Below are 20,182 nucleotides of genomic sequence, written 5' to 3'. Positions count from 1 at the left end.
CAGTAATAAACTGCGATTTTACAAGAATTAGCTGGCAACTTTTTTGCCAGGTGTTTACTGTAAATTCTACAGTCAATTCTTTACAGTGCACAGACAGCATTGAAACCACCACCTCTGTTCAAGGAAGGTATTTCCAAGTGGACATAGATGGCTTCCTTCACTCCTCTCTCAGACCATCTGTCCACTCTGTCCAGAATGTGGACATCGAGAGTGAGATGTAGGTGAACCACTGAGGGCTGGCTCTTCTGTGTTGTGCCATGGGTCGGTGGAGGGGCTGCATAGTCTCACCTACAGAGGTCTGAGCGATCCTCACTGCACTGGACCACATACACAGCATTGCTTAGTTTGTCTCTGGGATGGACCAGTCTTTGGACAGGTTAGAAATCTTGTGTCTGAGACTTTTCTTTATTTAATTATATTTTCACATTTTATCATTTGAGCTTTTTAGCACTGAAGTTAACTGAGACATTTTCACTGATAAAGTTTCAAAAAAGCGAATAACATACTGTAGTGAAGATCTGAAATTTAATATTTGAATATATTCGAACGAATTACGGGTCATTCAATATTCGTTCGAACCTCAACTGACAGCCCTACTGCAGCATTTATGCGGGTTGTATTTTGACTTGTGAGTCCTCAAGGGAGTTCCCTCAGATTTGCCACTTGGACTCAATTGGAAGTGGTAGGACTATAGTCAAAGGTCAAAAGTCAAGTTTGAAGTCACATCACAAATATGGACTGCAATATCTCTGTGACCCTTTGAGTAAATTTCTTAATATTTGCTGCAAAAGTCCGCTCGGACTGAGGGAGGAACGGATCAGATTTTGTCGGTCTGTGATCATAGGTCAAGATCAGCATGACCTCACAAAATACTTATTAACCAAACTCAACCCACTACTACATTAAAAAATATATATATAAATAAATAATAAATTTAAAAAAAAAGATGCACAGTGACAGCTGCCTACGCAACTCCACTTGGACAAAATTCATTAGGGCACTGCCTGATTTTCTTACAAGCGGAAGTCTGCAGCATGTTTACATCCAGAGGAAAATTCTGATCAACCCTTAAAGTTGATCATTCACCGGATCAACCGACAACAACCTGGCTTTACTCCGACAGTTTTCAGTTTCGCTGCCACAGCCCGCTTCCCCAACCGACCCACGTATTCACACCGTGATAAACACCAGTCACCGCGGGGGGACAGACTGGACCCTCCGCTCACACACCCACACACACACACACACACACACAGCAGCGATCTGATGTAAACATCGGTATTAGCCTAATTGTAATAGCACCCATCACTATAAAATAAGACGGGTAAATGATCATCAAATCTCCAATCTGAGTCCTCCACACACCAGCTCTGAGCAGAGGAACAGCTGATCAAACCTCTAAGAAATGTTTCTTACCTTTACTCCAGGTGTCCAAATCAGTCAGCAGCAGCAGTCATCAAACTCCAACAGTTTAATAATCCACCGATATTCCCGTTTGCATCGCGTTCCTCGCAGCCAGCGTGTTTCATTCATCTGCATTGTGTGGAAAAAACAGAAATAAGAATTTAAACAGAAATAATAGTGAATTATTGGAGCTGGATGACTGCTGCTGCTGACTGTTTTGGACACCTGTAAAGATAAGAAATATTTCCTTTTTTCCCCTGGCTCTGGGCCAAGTTAATCGCTACCCAACAAATCGATTTTATCGATTAGTTGTTGCAGCCCTAGTGACGTATCCTGGCATTATGCGTAATTAATCACAATCTGTTGTGTAGCAGTGCTAAATGAAAACATGTTTGAGTTGGGATGATAAAGTTCGGGATTAACAGGTCCCCTTCCCAGAGCCACAGAGCAAACAGAGCTAAAATATATTGTTATTATTTAGCGGAAATGATGGCACGGCCTTCTCTGCCTCTCTTTCTCATGTTTTGATATGTTTGTGTGTGTTTGTGTGTGGGCAGCTGTAAACAGAAGTTGTACGGGGAGAAGCTGCCAAACACCAGCATCATCATCCCGTTCCACAACGAGGGCTGGTCGTCGCTGCTCAGAACCGTTCACAGCATCCTCAACCGCTCTCCGCCACAGCTCATCGCAGAGATCATCCTGGTCGACGACTTCAGTGACAAAGGTACTGATCACAAAACACACACACACACACATACACACAGACTTAGACACACACAAATATTCATCGCTGACTTGAAAACACACCTGCGCCTCGAGCACAGCTGCAGTCGGTGCAGCTCGCTTTTTATAATCAAGACTCTAAGTGGTCTGTGGCATTTTCTTCCTCGTTCACTCGTGCACACAAATGGCTTACACACACACACCCACACGCACAAACATACACACACAAACCTCTGACTCATCTGTTTGCCAGTGTTGGTTGCTGTTGAACAAATAATGAGCCGTTCAGGAACAGAAGCATTAGCTTCTGCAGGGGCCCAAATGTGATCTCCAGGCATTCTTGCTTTTGTATATTATATGCAAACCGAGGGAACACACGCACACACACACACACACACACACACACACACACACACACACACACACACCCACACCCACACACACTGGTGAGTCAGTATTTGAGAAATGCATCTCACCTGCTAGCCCAGTTTTTTGTTTATTAGCAAAACCACACAGCAGCTAACTCTGGAGAGTTTGTGTGAAAGTGTAGAAGACTATAAGACATTTCTTCGCATCTAATTTATAATATAATGAGGTGGTCTATTAACATGCTAATTGTTAGCTTGTCTTTGCACTCCTGCACCATAGGGATTAGATAAGTTCATATATAAATCATATCTCATAATATATCATATAGTATATATATATATATATAGACAATTGCATTTATTCACATTAGAACTGCAGATATGCAGATAGAGTTGCTGTAATTTGATTCCTGTCGAGTCCCAATCCTGTGAGTAATAGTTAAATGGACTCTCATTCTCAGTATTCCTGAAAAACTGTCAGCTTCTACTTTGAACGACAGCTATTACCCTTGTATTTCAACCAAACTGTCACTGCTCATGCACTCGTATGCAACGCGTTAAGATTAATTTTGGATTTAGCCTGAGCTTGTGCAAAGTACACGTGGGCGATGTAATGAATATACTTGATGTATGGCAGCGTGTTGCACGGGGGATGTACTGTAGTAAATGGTAATTGAAGACGTAGGCGAACAAACTGAAAGAAGCACTTCTGGTTTTTCTCTGGGATTCGTGTTCCCCTCATACTGATGAAGATCTTTACTTTGACCTTTTCCAATCTGTCGTGCAGGTGTTCAGAGAGCATCACCTTCTCTGTTGGCTGCCAGACCTTTCTCCTTCTGGAAAAACACAACAAAACAAATGAAGCTAACAGTTCTTGTTAAGCTTTTTAACTGCTCCTGATTTTTAACCTATGCATGCAACCAAACATGTCGGTGTGTGTCGCTGACTATTGCTACAATAACTGTAACAATTGAGAGTGATTTTGAGTTTATCTTTGTGATAAATGTCTGGTCACCTTGCTTCGTTGGACATTCCTATTGGCTGTAAACCTGCACTAGATAGAGACACTGGTGTTTAATTGTGAACTTCGAGTGATCATCATTTTTTGGGGGATTTATGAGATATAAACTCCTATTGTACTGCACTGGAGTTTGGTGTGGAGAGTGGACTTTTTTTGTTGACATAAATTACATTTGCTGAGGTTGTGCAGCACTTGGTGGAAATCTAAACAGTGATAAGTTTATCAGGAAAAACAAACTTGTACAAATATGTGCGCCCGAGCTTTAATTTGCTTATGTTTATATAACAGAGCTGAAACCAGTGGACTTGTGTAAAGCCTGGAGCCTCCTCCCGGAATCCATGTGAAATCCTGTTATGAGTGTTTGGAGTGAGCGACGGCAGCATCATTAACAGATGGCGGCGGTGTCCAGGGCGTTCCTTGCCCCCACCCCAAGTGTTAGCGAGGTTAGCTAACCAGTTTTTGCTGTGGACTCATCAGTGTGAACTGTGGAGCGTTTGCACACGGCTTTGAACCTTTACATAATAAAATCACAAGAAAGGGACAAGTGCAAATATTAACACCGGGGTCTGAGTGGAGGTGAGAACAGAGATATTCATCATGAAGTCGCTGCTTGACACATCATTTCCTGTCCACCTTTCCATTTCCTCACACATTTGATAAAATGCACTAAAAATATATGTAGAGAAGAAAGGAAGAGATGTATTCGCTCTCCCTGCTGCTGATTAACAGTCTCTCTGAGCTCCACAGTCACACAGACGCCCGGCTGCATTAATTGATGCTGTTTTGTTTTGGTGCCGTTCAGCCGACATGCGGAAGATAAACAATTGATGTGGTGTTTTTCAGATGGCTGGTATATTTTCTGAGGTGCTAATTAGTACCTGCTTTCTACGTTGTGTAATTATAGCCTGGTTGCTAACTGCGTTTCAGGAACAACTTCGCCCTCTCTTCTTTTTTTTAGTTTTACTCTTCATATTTGACTCTAAGGACACCTGAGGATTTCTGTTTGTTGAAGCTCTTGTGTGTGTTTTTTTAACTTATCGAGAAAATGTGCTCTTTCTTCGTGTTCTTCTCCTTCTCCTTGTGTGGTGTTTTGATTTCTTTTGCTCTGATGACGTCGGCTGGAGGTCGTTGTGCATATTTCATACATCTCTGTTTATTCCCCTCTGTGCCCTGTTCTCCTGCTGTTTGACTCCACACAGACGCTGCATGTCTGAACACTTCTTCCGCAGCACTGACGACTGAAGTCCGTGTGTTTCCTGCAGCCAGAAGCTGATTAGATCAGTGTTACGTCCTCTTTCAGGAACAACAATTAAAGAAGAGTCAGTCGAGGAGTGGCGAACCAAAACTGTACATTTATTGAAGAAAGGCCGTGGAGGTTGTGCCAAAGAAATGAAATAAATAGAACAAAATGGGGCCTGACTACGACCATCTGTGAGAAAAGGAACAAAATAAAGAGGCCCGACTAACTTATCTTAAAAAAGGCCTTTTTTTTAGCTTTACAGTACCTCGGCCAACCTTTCCCCAATGACAAACCTCTCAACATGAAACAATGTGCAAACTAGGACCATGCAGGTCGAAAGACTGATCTCAAGACAAGAATGGGCACAGCAGGGAGAGAGAGACCCTCATGCCTTTCCAAGGCAGGCTATTTAAAGGCGACCCTGGCTCCTGATTGGAAGGCCACTGGTGTGGGTGGTGGAACCGGAGCGGCAGGTGGCCACAGGTGTACTCGTTGCCACCAAGACACCGGGAGGGAGAGAGAGAGACACACACACACACAGGCCAAGCCGACACTACCCCTTCTAACTGGAGGAGTGGAACCTAACGTCAGTTTTTATTCAGTTACTCTCATCAATCAGGAACTGACTGCTCATCAATTTGTCCTCTCCTTCATCCCCTGACTATACCCCTCACCGTCTCTTTCTTTTCACTCCTCCTGTTTCTTCTCCCTCTCCTCCTTCAAGTGATACGCCGACATTTTTTTTTCGTGTCTTGCCTCACTCCCGAGTCCATGACAAGCAGATAGACACCATCCTTTCGACTGTGCGTGCAGTAACAAGGGAGATAGAGCCATATCGCCCATAATTAGCTTAGCTCCATATCGCCCATAATTAGCTTAGCTCAAACGCTGGAAGTGCATAGGTAGTGTTAGCTTGACTCCTACCCCAGCTGAAATCAGCAATCAGAAGATTGAATTTTAGCTCTAAACTCTGTAAATATATCACTTTATCAACATTTCAAACATTTTTAGGCGAGAAAGTAGCCGTTTCGATCAGCAGTGTGTCGTTAATTTGTCTAAATACCAGCTGTTTACAATTTTGTTCGGACGAATTTGGCGCTACTCAAGCTAGCCGCTGTGACCAACGCACTTCCAATTACTTTCGGTTACTTTCACAAAATAAAACACCTGTTGCCCTTTACATATAGAAAACCATGACGATAGAATTTGTGCTTTTACTTTGAAATAGGAAGCGAACCTACCCTCGATGTAGCTAGCTTCAACCAAAATAAACCGTCTTTGCTTGAACCTTTCGTTTTGACCGATCTCGTCCCGTAACCGGCATTTGACCGCTCAAGATGCCTTACCGGAGAGTTTTGTCAGCTCTGAGACGAAGATCGGTCTGTTTAGAGCATGGTTTAGAGTTGCTGATGAGTCTCTGATGGCTTTAGGTGGAGGCAGGCTAACACTACCCAGGGGTGTAGCACCAAATTCTGGGCCCTGTACACTCTCAATGTCAGTGGGCCCCTATCCATGCCCGCGAGGCGCGTGAGAGGAAAAAAAAGGGGGGGGGGGGGTGTATTTATACAATCTACTACAATCAACTACAATCAGATCAGATTATATTGATAAGTGGTTCTGAATTGATGCATTTGGCCTACTTGTGCTCAAATACCTAAAACATTAGGCTACATCTGGTTTGTGTACTAACATTTTGATCCGTAACATCATGAATGTATTGAACATTGACAATAGCTTTTAAGCACAGCAATGCACCGCAATGCTAAGGCTTTTTACCAGACAAAAATAATAAATTGCGTTATTGCTCAATTAATATATTACTAGTGTGCACTTGAGCCTACAGTGATATTGGTATGTTATTTACATGTTGATATATGCAGTAGCAATATTGCTAGATGGATCATTCATTAAATCTCAGCACGGAGTTTCACTTTCAGCTCTGCTGTGTTAGTAGACAAAATGCTATAGCACACACACTGAACCAAAAGGCTAACTTACTTTAAACTTCAGGTAAACAACTCATATTTAGACAGCAATTCTACCAGTCAGCACCACTCTCTCTCTTTCTCTCTCTCCACCTCGCGAACCAATATACCAACGTAAGGGGGGGTTGGAGGGGGGAGCTCGCCTTTGAATACTTGAACAACGATCTCACCTTGTCTTTGCTCATCTCTAATCTCATCTTCAGAAGAGCTGCCAGGACTGACCACTGCTGCTTCTGCTGCTCCAGCTGCTGCGGCTGCGCCACTCTCTGTTTCTGAAACTGGTTAATATTGACAACTAACGTTAGCTGGCCTGTAATTGTCTTTATACTTACAGCCGCAAGCAGCCTGTTTGGCAGCTAGCTAAGCTAAAGACTTCACGTGAGCATACAAATATAAGCAGCAGCTGTCTGGAGTGGACTATGTTAACTTTAATTGGACTTTGCATGACAAGCTAACTTGGTTCACCTTTGGGAAAGAAAGCAGTCAGCAGCTGCCTCCCCTCGTTCTGCCGTCTTTCTTTTTGTTTCCTCTCTTTCTTTTTCTGATAGCCCGATTTATGTTTTTTGGGCAGCATGATGTCCTGCACACAGGTCTCTGATCTGGGCGCACTGTCTGACCTTACGCCTAAAATACACTGGATGCGGAACGACTCTGAAACGGCTCCGGTACGGCGGCGGAGCCGATACGCATTAATTATAATCACCGTGGCACTACATTACACTTGTTGCCGGTCGCTGTTGGGCGGACTAAACCATTTTGCATCTCCAAGAGGGGGGCCCCAGAATGTCTAATATGTTGGGAGAACTGTGACATTAAGTTCATTCTCTCATTTGATGTTATCAATATATTTGAAATAAATTATGACACCAATTAATTGGAGGGCCCAATTCATTCGAAATAAAAACATCACAAAAAAAAAAAAAAAAAAAATCAGGATTTTCATGGGCCCCTCTCTCTACTCGGGCCCTGGGTAGTCAGGTCCACTTTTCCCCCCACTACCACGCCCATGACACTACCAATACACTTCCAGCGTTTGAGCTAAGCTAATTACGGGCGATACGGGCTCTCCCTCGTTACTGCACGCACAGTCGAAAGGATGGTGTCTATCTGCTTGTTATGGACTCGGGAGTGAGGCAAGACACGAAAAAAAAAATGTTGGCATATCCCATTAAGTTTCTCCCTCCTCTCCTCCTGTTCTGTTTCTCCGCTCCTTCCCCTTCCTCTTTTCCTCTCCTCTCAAGTTTTTTCTACTCTCCTCTCTTGTAGCCTCCTCTCATCCTCTCCTTGCTTCCTGTCCTCTCCTTTTACCTCTCCTCCTCTGTTTCTTCTTCCTCTACTTCCCTCTCTTCTCTTCGATATACAAGCAGATCCTTCTCACAGTCCTTCTCTGTATCATCTTTACCAGCCAACTTGTTACCACACGACTATACCTCTCTCTCTCTCTCTCTCTCTCTCTCTCTCTCTCCTCCTTCCATGTGTGAGCGTCCACACATCTACTATTTCTCCGTCTAATAAAATCCTGTGTGAGCAGGTAAGAGTGTTCACGAAGGCTTCGGCTGCGGGAAAGAACCCAATTGACCCTTCGCCAACTCCTCCCACAAACGGCTATTGTCCAATCCTACGTTAGCAACCGTAACTATAGGCCTGGCAAGCTTTCCGCAGTGAGTCATTACGTTTGCTTTTGTGGACACATTTTGAGACTAGGACGAAAAACATTTGTTTGTAGAGAAGGATGTTGTTGTTGCTGCTGCTACTACGGCGGCGGCGGCGGCGGCAGCAGCAATATAGAGATGTTCAGATACGAGCGGACTTTTTTTTCGACTTGAGCAAGTGTAAATATGGGGATAACCATATGTTCACCTCCGAAATGACAGCTGTACTTTTAGGGCTTTTACCTGGGCTTTCAGGCGAGGGATCCTCCAGGCAGGGACTGCTTTCACTGACTGATACAGCGGTGGGAGAAAACAAAACAGCAGCGAAAGCTGTATGTGGTTCACAATCGCCCAAAAACTTGCAGTTTGACAACGTTTCATGACCAGTGAGATGACGTAAGTCTTCGTGGGTTGATAGACGGTAAAATTACCGGTCCTTACTGCTGCTCTGTACATTGTCCAGTCGTGTCGTTGAACAGATGTTTTATCCTCCTGCGCGAGTCACACGTCACTGAAAACTATGAATGATCTTTGTGACTTCTTCTCTCTATTATCTCAGAACAGTTTATCCAGAAATTTGCTGATATTTCCTTTGAAATCGATACCAAATACTGCCAGGAGCATGGCTGGGAGTGAAAGCTTGCCCGCCGTAGCAACAGTAACCAAGGGGGCGGGGCTTACGCGAAGGGTCAATTAATGAGTTTCCGTTGTTAGGAAGCGATGATGAATTTAGTGAATTTGTGCGCTCTGTGTCAGAGAGGTTGTCGCCTGTTTCCTTGGACACAGCAGAGCATTTTGTAACACCTCTTGTTGTGCGACACTGCAGATTTCAGCGGTCAAGAAGAGGCGACATCTGGAGCAGATTTGGCCTCGAGTTGGTTCTCAGGGAACAGAAAGTGGATTTTCCCTCATTGCAGCAATTAGAAGAAATGAGCAGTAACGGTCGGAGAGAGCCAGAGCTGCACACATGCAAACAAGAAGCCAGATACTCAGACTGGGTTTAATGCACTGTAGTAACCTGCTAATGTGAAGTCAGCACATCCAGTCAGTGAAGCTGGGAACAGATGATTAGGACCGGACAGGCCTCACTTAGAGCCGCAGCTCTCCACTAAAACCCACTGGAGTGGATTATAGAATAAGAAGCACTCTGTCACTCTCGCTGTTTGTCTTTCCCGGCTCAATGAGGGAAGTCTTCTTTCTTCCAGTCGAACACATCAACCTCAACAGATCACACACTCATAGTAAACAGCAATGACGTGATCAGAAGTCGGCTGAGCAGAAAATGTTCTCATTCAATATAATGCCATGATCATAGCGGTTCTACAGTCATAATTTATGTAATATTCATACTTGTGTATGTTTTTCCAATTCCCAACTTACATCGATGTTTTGTTTTATTACTTATATATTATTATCTGTTTTTATGTTATTGTTTTTTCGCTACCTTTTCATTTAAAAAGATATTGCATTGAAGCTCCTTGATTTGAAAATTGATTTCTATTTCATTTTCTTTCTATCTATCTATCTATCTATCTATCTATCTATCTATCTATCTATCTATCTATCTATCTATCTATCTATCTATCTATCTATCTATCTATCTATCTATCTATCTATCTGTCTATCTGTCTGTCTATCTGTCTATCTGTCTATCCATCTGTCTGTCTGTCTGTCTGTCCCTACATACCTACTAGGGGTGGGTGAAATATAGATTCATCCATGCATTGCAATATATTTTTTCCCAATCCAATATTGCACCGCTTTTTTGTTACTACGGATGCTCGTCAAAGGCCAGATGTCATTCACTTACTTAAGTTTTGAATTGCACAGTGTTTGTGTCTGCCACATTGCGCAGCGTGTTGGCAGGAAACCGCTTTGCACGTTTTTCCAGCACAAGCTGTTCAGCTGGAGGAAACTCTCACCTGTGTTGATGATAATTTCCTGTTCCACCCACAAATGTGCAAAAAGGAAAAAAAGAAAATGAAATTACATCATGCTAATATTTACATCCATATTCATCTGTTTTTTAATACTTGCCATGTGAAATGATCTCGGTCCCACCTCGCTCACTGTGTTCACACGCTGCCTCGCTCTACCTTCCTCGGTGCTGCTGCTCATCTTGCTGACTGTCAGTGCACTGACTCACAGAGAACACGCAAACACTGAAACATGATGTTTCTGTATTTCGTCCCTTCTCTGTCTTCCTCCCTCTTCGTCTCTCCTCCTCTTCCTCTCTTTTCTTTGTCTCGTCCTGTTTCCTTTTTGTCTTCTCTTGACATGTCTCCTCTTTATGTCTTGACACTGACCCTGTTTCATCCTTGATGTCTCTTCTTGTTTGTGCTTCTCTTGTCTCTCTCTAATGTGTGTGTTTGTGCGCGCGTGAGTCTCAATTTGAATTATCTTCTTGATATAGTTGACTTTCTTTTATGTTTCTTTTATCTTTTTGCTGTTGTCTCTTTTCTCTAATTATCTTTCTTGATTACTGTTTCTCCACTTCCTCATGTTCTTCACTCTCTTGTCTCATCTTGACATCTTCATCATCATAAACTTTCCATCTTTCCATTCTTGTTTTCTTTTCATCATCTTTGCCAGTTGTCTTTCCCTTTTCTTCTGTTTAACAACCCCCTCATCATTCTACGATTGTCTACAAATACAATTGAGTGAAAAACACTGGAACAATACCATGATAATGGTATATTATTTATCAATATTTATGATGAAGATATTCATATTCATATTTTAGACACTACCTAAACCTAAATTTGCATTTTTACCATATTTATAATGATTAGGCAAAAATTGTGGAGGAAAAACAAAAAGTTACCTGGTGGACAAACTGTACTATTTTTGTCTCTAATATATATTCTTCTGAGAGGCTCCCCCAACTCACGTTTTGTTCAACAGAATCAAATGTCAATACAACTTCTTGACAGAAGTGCAGAAAACATCAGTGTGATCACACACAGAAACGTAGCAGCAGCAGCTTTACAATTTTAACGTTAAGTCACTGCAGCAAATTCATGGAGCAGAACAGAAAAAGTGTAATTAATGGGCATCAGTTGTGGCCGGCACGGCCAGCAGAGAGTCGGCCAGTTGATTTATGGGCAGTGCTGTGTGGAGCTGCAGTGGCAGAATCAAGCTGAGAGCGTTCACCAACAATGAAGGCAGAGATGTTTGGGTTGATGGCAGCTGGCGCCCCGGTCCCTCTGACACAGGAAATCAGTAGAATAAGCTGCAAATGTGGACATTTTTCTGTCCTAAATCATTAGTTGAAACGTTATTATGACAGCATTGCAGAAAAAAAAAAAAAAACACTGTCCGTTTTTTTTTGTCCTCAGAAAAGTGAAAACAATGTTTAACAGTAAACCTGCTCTTCATGTTTGTCATCAGATAAAATACATAATGGAACAAAACTCTGACACATGAAATAGTGAGTGTTCTTTTGCTGTTGAGAGAAGGCAGCTGGACTTTTCCCTCTGTTTCATTGTCAGCTTCTCTAAATGCAAACATGAGGATTAAATGGTGACAAAGTAAAATGAAATTACAGTGATACTTGTACTTCAGTAAGTGTTTTAACAGTACTGTAGCTTCAGATCAGTGAACTGAGAGGAGCAGCAGGGGCACCAGTAGAGAAACTGAGCAATGAGCTGATGTGGAAGCAGGAACAATACACTTTAGCTACTTTAAAATCCCCAAAGAAAAGGCGAGTATCAGTTATTTACTTTATTTTATTTTTGCCATCAACAAACATTACATTTTGTGAAATGTTGTACTGAGACAGACAGCCAACTGTAGCTGCACCTGTGTGTAGATAAAACCGAAAAATGAACCACAGTAAAATAATATCTGAAGGCAATATAGTGTTGGAAATATTATGAATTGAGTTCACACTACAAATTGGACATTCTGGGCTACAACCCTTTTTTGGAGCCTGTCCACAGAGTTCACTGATCTAAATACAGTGAAGGTAAAACACTGACTATAGATAAGAACCTTACACAACATGCCGTCAAATAACCAGACCTAACACTCTAAGGTCATACAGAGTAAAGACTGTTTGATTAATCCCCCCCTTCAGCCCAGATTTGACTGCACAACATCTGTTTAATGTAATTTAGTTTCATAAATGACCTCGGACAGATTTCTTGGAGCTCCTCCTCTGGAATCTCTGATTTCTGGTCAGCCCAGATCTATTCTGGTAGAAATATATCTGTGTTTAGCTAAAACCGATCTAATTATATTGTATTTACAAGTACATCCCTTCCTTTTCCCCGCCTCTTTCACTTCCTTCCTTCCTGTTGTTTTTTTTTCCCTCTGCTCTGCTCTGGGCCACTCAGGCTTCTATACACGTTATCCATAGGTGTGATATCCACGTCTTTCAGGGATCAGATCAACAAAGCTCCTGAGTCTGACTGCGGTAGATCAGCCAGCCTCGGTGGCTGCTGGGACTGCTGCCTGTCATGTAACTGACCTCACTCCAGCTCTCGCTGCTAATCTCTGTTGCCGTTGACTTGGAAAACTTTGCTCAGTGGAAGATTGTTGGCAACAGTAAATGTCAGGTCTCCATGTCAGTCCCTCAATCAAAGACCGGATGTTGTTTCTCTTTTTTTCCCCTCCACTATTCCCGCTGACATTCAACAATCATAAAGAAAGAAATCCATCACAGAGGAGGCACAGGGACCAATTTTTCTTCCCAGTGTAGCTTCAATAGAAAATAATATGATGCCCCTGCTGGGTGTTGAGTAAGGGCCAAGTCTGAAGGGAAAGTAAAACATCCCCCGCTGCTGCTGTGACTCCTGACGCTTAGATATGAAGCTTCCGGCTCAAAATGAAACTTTTCTTTTCGGGATAAAAGGAAATCTCATCAGGTAAGCTATCATGACATGGCCTCAAAGCTGATAACTGCAGAGTAACTTGCACTCCTGGCTGATGACCTGTCAAAAAAGAAAATTTTAAGCGTAAGGCAAACACAAGGAGGATTGTCCTTAAGTTTATGTCCAAGGTGAAAGTTTTGAAGAATCTTTGAATTCTCTCTTGAAAGCATCAGCGTTTAAGGCCTGAAAACCGTGACTCAACAACACAAAACCGCTTTTTTTTTTTTTTAAAGGATGTATCTCAAAATCTTTGACTAAACATGCCGATGTGAATATGATTGGATCTGTTGGCGATTGATGATATCAGTATATTTTAGGGGTGGGTAAAAGTATTGATTCATCAGTGCATTGCAATATTTTTTTTTTTCCCAATTCAATATCGATTCAAGCAAGCTTTGCCTTCCACGTCCTCCTTCGGGGCCCGCTGTCCATCGCCGGACAGCTCTTGGTACCGGCTTCCAGCAGCTGGATTCGCCTCGCCCACGACCTCGCTCGGTGGAGGTGGGGAGCCAATGTCCGACGCACCGCTCTTTCGGAATCCTTAAAAGAACCAGCGCAGCCCAGCCGTCTCACCCTGGCCGCTGCACCATGCGGGAAATACTACTGAATTGATATCGAGGGAGGCGTCCAGGGGGCATCCGATACAGATGGCCGAGCCACCTCAGCTGGCTGCTCTCGATGTGGAGGAGCAGCGGCTCTACTCTGAGCTCCTCCCGGGTGACAGAGCTCCTCACCCTATCTCTAAGGGAGCGCCCCGCCACCTCGCGGAGGAAGCTCATTTCGGCCGCTTGTATCCGCGATCCCATTCTTTCGGTCATGACCCAGAGTTCATGAGCATAGGTGAGGGTGGGAAAGTATAGATCGACCGGTAAATCGAGAACTTTGCCTTTCGGCTATTGATATATTGAAGCATTTAAATCAATACTGAATCAAATCAATATTGAATCGAATTGTGACCTAAAGTATTGAAATCGAATCGAATCGTGAGGTTCTTTTACCAAGCCCTAGTATTTTTTACTTTTTTGGTTTCTATCCTAGCTCCGCTTCATGCTTGCACTCACCAGCTGTATCACCACACATCTGCAGGGAGCAACATTTTCTATGTTGTTGAGCAACATGTCACATTTGTCAAAGTGCCAACAGTCACATTCCTGCTCAGACTAATTTTGCAGGCGGTTTCCATATCAGGGGAGTTATCAGTTATCGCTCTCATGCTTTTACTGGTCAGGGTGAACAGGCTGGATTGAAAATTTATATCATAGACACATTTTCTGTGTTATTAAAGATTCCTAAAATACCAAGCCACCACTTGGGTGACAAAGATCTTGTCAGTCAAAGGATGGCTTCTTATTTTTCCTTTGATATCTCATCTCTGGCCTGTTATTGGGCCTCGTCATTTTCACAGCAGACTTTCAATAAACCAGGGGGCAACGTGACTCCAGATGTATCCATCATGGTTAACCGTGGACTGTGACAGCAACAATCCCTCTCAGCTGGACCCGGTGAGCCACGCTGCAGCATCACCTCCCACGATGTAAACCTGTCACTGACTCCAGATTGATTGGAAGAAGAAATATTTCATTTTGGAGGAACTGGGTCTCAATATGAGACAAGCATCAGTAGGGAAGAAATGAAGGCTCCAACAAGACACTGACTCTCGTTCTCAACTATTCGTGTCCAATAAATGGATTAAAACTGAAATGAGTTTTAAATAGTTTGCTGTCAATTTGTTGCTTGAAATTTGAAACACTGTGATGTGTTTGTGATGGTGGTGAGCAAAATGACAAAGCATTGCAGTGTGGAGGCAGGTAATGAATGCTGACATGAAAAAAAATTACCCAGTGTGAAAAAAGGACAATTAAGACTCATGACACAATATTCAGAGGGGAATAAAAGACAGGAAGGGTGGATGTTTTAAAGGGGAAATGAGCGGTTTATTAATTTAAGTGGAAGGTCAGCGTCAGCAGATCTGTGGTACATTTGATCCACCCATCCCTTTTCTTCTATCTATCCTGCGTGGGGTCGGAGTGTCAGCAGCAGCAGCTAGGAAGGTTATTCTGGGAGTGCCTCTGCCTCTGAGCAATTTGCTCCTCCTCTACACAGAAAACCTCCATATGAAGCACCTACAGACGACGCCAACTCAGTCTTGTCAGTGCCCATTCTTTCGGGTACTAGCCAGAGCTCATGGCCACAGGTAAGAGATGGAACAAAGATTGACTTGTAAATCAAAAACTTTACCTTCCAGCTCAGCTTCTCTTTACCAAAATGATGTGATACGATGTCTGTATTACTGCTGACTGCACCAACCAGTTTCTCTTAGCTTGAGGGGGAGGTGATGGGACCTCATTTGCAAAAGGCCCGACTTTGTTATGGCGCATTTCCACTAGCACGGTTCGGCTCGGTACGGCACGGCTCGGCGCGCTATTGCGTGTTTCCACTAGCACGCAGTACCTGCAACCGGGTACATTTTTGGTATCACCTCAGCCCTGGTTCCAAGCGAGCCGAAGCGTTACTAAAACGTGACGTCAGCCGACTGCCTTCCACTGATTGGCCGATGAGTGTCGTCACTGGAAGCGACGACCGACAACAGAAATGTTCCTGCTGAAGCCTGAAGCCTGTTTATTACCAGAGAATTTATATTGAGACTGGCTCTGTTATTACGTGACTTTATTAAGTTTTAATATTTTTTCATGCGAGAAAGTAACTGTTTAGATCCCCATGTGCGGTTAGTTTATCCAAACGACGGCTGTTTAGAAGTTTGCCCCGATGTTTTTCGGAGAAGTGAAGCTCCAGGTCCGAGCAGCGACCGCGACATCACAGAGGCAGCAGCCCGGCTCCTGACGTGCTCCGCCGGCCAGCCTACCACCGTCACCCCGAGGAGAAAACGACCGCTAATTAACTTACCCGATGGCTTTTAGAGGTTTACCACCGGCTGGTTAAACTCTTAAATGTTGGTCTCATTGATGAAATCTAACAATTGTGGCTGTAGCAGCAGTTTGTTTGTGGTTAGAAAGAAGAGCAGCACTGCCTTGGGGTCTGAACGCACAGAAAACACCACATTTACATCAATAAATAAATGTTTTACAATGAACTCAGAGCTGGCAAGACTCTCCGGTAAGGCATATTGAACGGTTAAATGCCGTTAACGGGACGAGAGCAGTCAAAACGGCGATTTAAAGCTAGCTACAGCGAGGGTAGGTTCACTTCCTGTTTACAAAGTAAAAGCACCAATTCTATCGTAATGGCTTTCCTTATGATAAAAGGCAACGGGTATTTTATTTTGTGAAAATAACCGGAAGTGCGTTGCTCACTACGGCTAGCTTTAGTAACGCCGACTTCGTTGAAACAAAATTGTAAACAGCTGGTATTTTGTCAGATTTTCAACATGTTGGGGATCTAAACCACTAGTTTCTCGCCTGAAAATGATTCAAATGTTGCTAAAGTTATATATTTACAGAGTTTAGAGCGTTGCTCGGCGCCGTGTAAATGACGTCACGGCGGCACTAGTGATACTCAGTTGTAATGGAAACACAACCAAACCGAGCCGAGCCGTGCCGAGCCGTGCCGTACCGAGCCGAACCGTGCTAGTGGAAATGCGCCATTAGAGAGGTTGAAAAGAGGTTGGTTCCGTAATCAGAGTGTGGAGCCTGAAAGTTAACAATGCATCACTCCCTGGCAAACTAATATATCTGACTCGGTGTTGCAGGCTGAGTTAGCGTAAAGCCGGGCTTGTCAACCTCTTGGCAGCAGGGCAGGTGAAAAATGAAAATGTGGCTAAATTATGACGAAACCAACAGTCCTCTTATTTCTCTTTTTTGAAAAGCTTGAAAACACTCATCAGGGAAATGTCTTGTAAATGCATAAATCTTATTATATAATATATCATTGAATTATTGGTGCTGATATAACGCAATTAATTCATCATGGTTGCTGAATTTCTGTCTTAGAAGGCAGTTGAAGCAAAACTACTTAGTATTAAACACAGCTCTTATGGCTTTGAAGGTCGGCTCTGAAAACCTTGTGGCGAAAAGTCAAACTCACAGATTCACTTCACTTACAAAGCATTTGAACTGTGACCCAGTTTTACCCTTGAAAAACGATCTATCGAAATGTTGAAAATAGACCAAAGAAACTTCTAAACCCACTCTTGCAGCATAATCCACTTCTCTGCTGCACACTTACACACAACACTTATACAAATATACGCTGCCTTTGTTGTTAGTGCACTTGGCTGTTTGTGTTTGTGTTTGTTGTTGCGCTGTTGATGTGAAGGCACCACCAGTCGAGCCTATAGCCAGTGTGTGGTTGATGCTAAAGCACAGGACCAGAAGCTCTTATGCAAATAGTCAAGTCAAAGTATCGCACTTGTGTTGTGTTTCGTCTGTACTTGTAGTGAATGTCTTCTTGCTGCATCTGTTAGGGTGAGCTTGCCATTTGCTTGTATTTTGCCTATATTAGCACTTCATAGTTAAGTTGACCGTTGTCTGGTGGACACCTGGCAAAATTCAAAGGTTCAAAGATTAATTCAAAGAAGCCAACATGGCAGAGTTAGTGTGGAGGTTTCACACATGGTCCCTGCTTGTCCACAAGCCACTAACAAGCTAATTAACACCTACCGATCTAGCACAAAGAGTTCATGTACATGGGCGGCTGTCTCCTTGGGTACTGAACCCCAAATTGCCCCGGATGTATTATTGGTGTGTTTATAGTAGGAAAAACCCCCACATACATATGTCAGGAAAAAGGTGAATGGGTGTGTGAATGGATTAATGTGACCAGTGCTGTAAAGTGGTTTCAGTGGTCATTAAGACCGGAAAAGCACTAAATAAAGGCATATCCATTTAGTGTCAAAATCATTAGACAGTAGAGCTGCACAATTAATAACACTGTAATCGAAATTGAAATGTGGACAAGGTCAATATACAAATTGCAGGAGCTGTAATTTTGTTTGATGAAGGTAAAATGTGTCACAATATTGCTGTGCACTGTCAGCACAATAAATATTGTGTTGCTACAGCAATGCTATGGCTAGTAAATCATATTCTCAAGTCATAAAGGGAGATGTTTGTTAGAAAAATCACATAATAAGTTTGATTTTTTTTAACTGAAAAATATGATGATGTTCATGGCATATCGTGAAGCCCTTTTTGGCGGCCATTAAGTGCTTAAAGTAACATTGCAGAGTTTTTCCGCCTTAAAATAATGTTTCCAGACTCATTGCAATGGTAGAAAAATGGTTAATAGGATGAATGGTGCTGCCGCTGCAGCCTGAGCGGGGTCGCGTCGGCTGAAACTGCACTATGTAACTTCCCTGCACGGGTACGAAACACCGCCCCCCCTCCTCCCCCCTCCCCTCTGCGTCGAGGGAGAGACGTGGTGGGTAAAAGCGAAACTTACGATTCCCCTCCGGTCGCCGTCGCCGCCGTTTGATTGACGGATGACGGATCCAATATCAGTGGCTGATGAATCGTGAGCATGAGTTATTAGATGAGTTATTACACTAATGTTAGGACCCACAGTGGGCTCAAATTCAATTTTCTTTTCTGTACAGCTTTAAGGGCATTTTCTGGTGTGATTGAGTCTTTTCACATTGATACGTAATAATTTGGGTTTTAGGAAAGCTTCTATGGCCTGAACAGTGAAGAAAGGAAAGATATGGAAGTGAAGGAGATTAAGGAGCACGAAAAGATAAATAGGAAGAGAATGCAGGTTAATAATGACAGTGAGACGGATGGTATCAGTGATACCAGAGACCTGCTAACCTGCACAGCTACAGTCCATGATGAGCTTCAGCTGGGTGAGAGGGGATGAGGGAGAGAAGGAGGAGGGGGGAGCATGGTGATGGCGGTGAGAGGAGGTCAGCTCACTCTTCATTAGTCTGTAATTGAATTTCCGCTGCCCATGCAGGGAGGATGTTCAGCTCTCGCTCTCCCTGCAGGGGAGTGTTGGCTCGCTCCTGCTTCCCAACCTCCGCAATACTTTCAAGGTTAGCTCAGCTAATGGACTTCTCTCTCCACGGATTTGTCCGCTCGCCATCTGTCATCTACATGTCTGACCATGTAGGCGTGCAGGTATGCGTTCCGCCACGTGATGCTGCACAAATAGAAAATGGCAGCGCCCTGGAGACCTTGTTCAGTACCACAGAGGACCACCTCTGGCCCTGATGACAGCTGACACGTGGCTCTAGCTCATCAAGGGACCTGCAGTGTCCCGGTGCTAAAGCCGACAGCGCAGAGCTGGAAGGACATTGTTCAACAAGTATCAGAGCTGCAGACCAATTCTACAGAAACACACTTGGCCCTACAGTATATTGCATTGCCAGCATGTGTATTGTGAAATAGGCAGAGACGACATTGGAAGAAGGTCTTTGTTCCTACCCTCATCTATGGTCATGAGCGATGGGTCATGACCAAAAGAACAAGGTCAAGTACGAAATGGGTTTTCTCAGGAGGGTGGTTCGGGTCCCCCTAAGAGATAAGGTGAGAAGTTCTTCTGTGAGAGACTCGGAGTAGAACTGCTGCTCCTTTGCGTGGAAAGGAGCCAGTTGAAGTGGTTTGAACTTCTGGTAAGGATGCCTCCAGGGCACCTCCCAAAAGGAGGTGTTCCTTGCATGTCCAACGGGGAGGAGGCCTTGGGGCAGACAGAGGACTCGGTGGAGAGATTATATCTGCAGCCTTGCCTGGCAACGCCTCGGGTTCCCCCAGTCAGAGCTGGCCAGTGTAGCCGGGGAAAAGGGAAGTCTGGGGCTCTCTGGTGGATCTGCTACCCCAACGACCCGACTCGGGATAAGTGTTTCATGTTGGATGGATGGATGGATGATTTAAAAAGTGTAATTGCATACGTATGTCACAATTTTCTAGAGTCCAAATCTTCAAATGTCGTTTATTCCAGAACCCAAAGACGTTCAGTTTTGTG

At 43.6% G+C, this 20,182-nt stretch overlaps 1 protein-coding gene across 1 annotated transcript in view; it reads left to right on the top strand.

Moving 5' to 3' along the window:
- Positions 1-20,182, top strand: part of LOC310996697 (polypeptide N-acetylgalactosaminyltransferase 10-like) — a 101,401-nt gene that overhangs the window by 45,272 nt on the left and 35,947 nt on the right. Inside the window, exon 4 of the mRNA XM_083986149.1 lies at positions 1,962-2,128. Within this exon, the coding sequence (XP_083842275.1) occupies positions 1,962-2,128 (167 nt within the window). The remainder of the gene's footprint in view (positions 1-1,961; positions 2,129-20,182) is intronic.

The sequence above is a fragment of the Trachurus trachurus genome, assembly GCF_905171665.1.
Source record: "Trachurus trachurus genome assembly, chromosome: 14".
Taxonomy (NCBI): Eukaryota; Metazoa; Chordata; class Actinopteri; order Carangiformes; family Carangidae; genus Trachurus; species Trachurus trachurus.
Note: the sequence above shows the minus strand (reverse complement) of the source record. Positions and strands in the feature narration are given on the sequence as shown.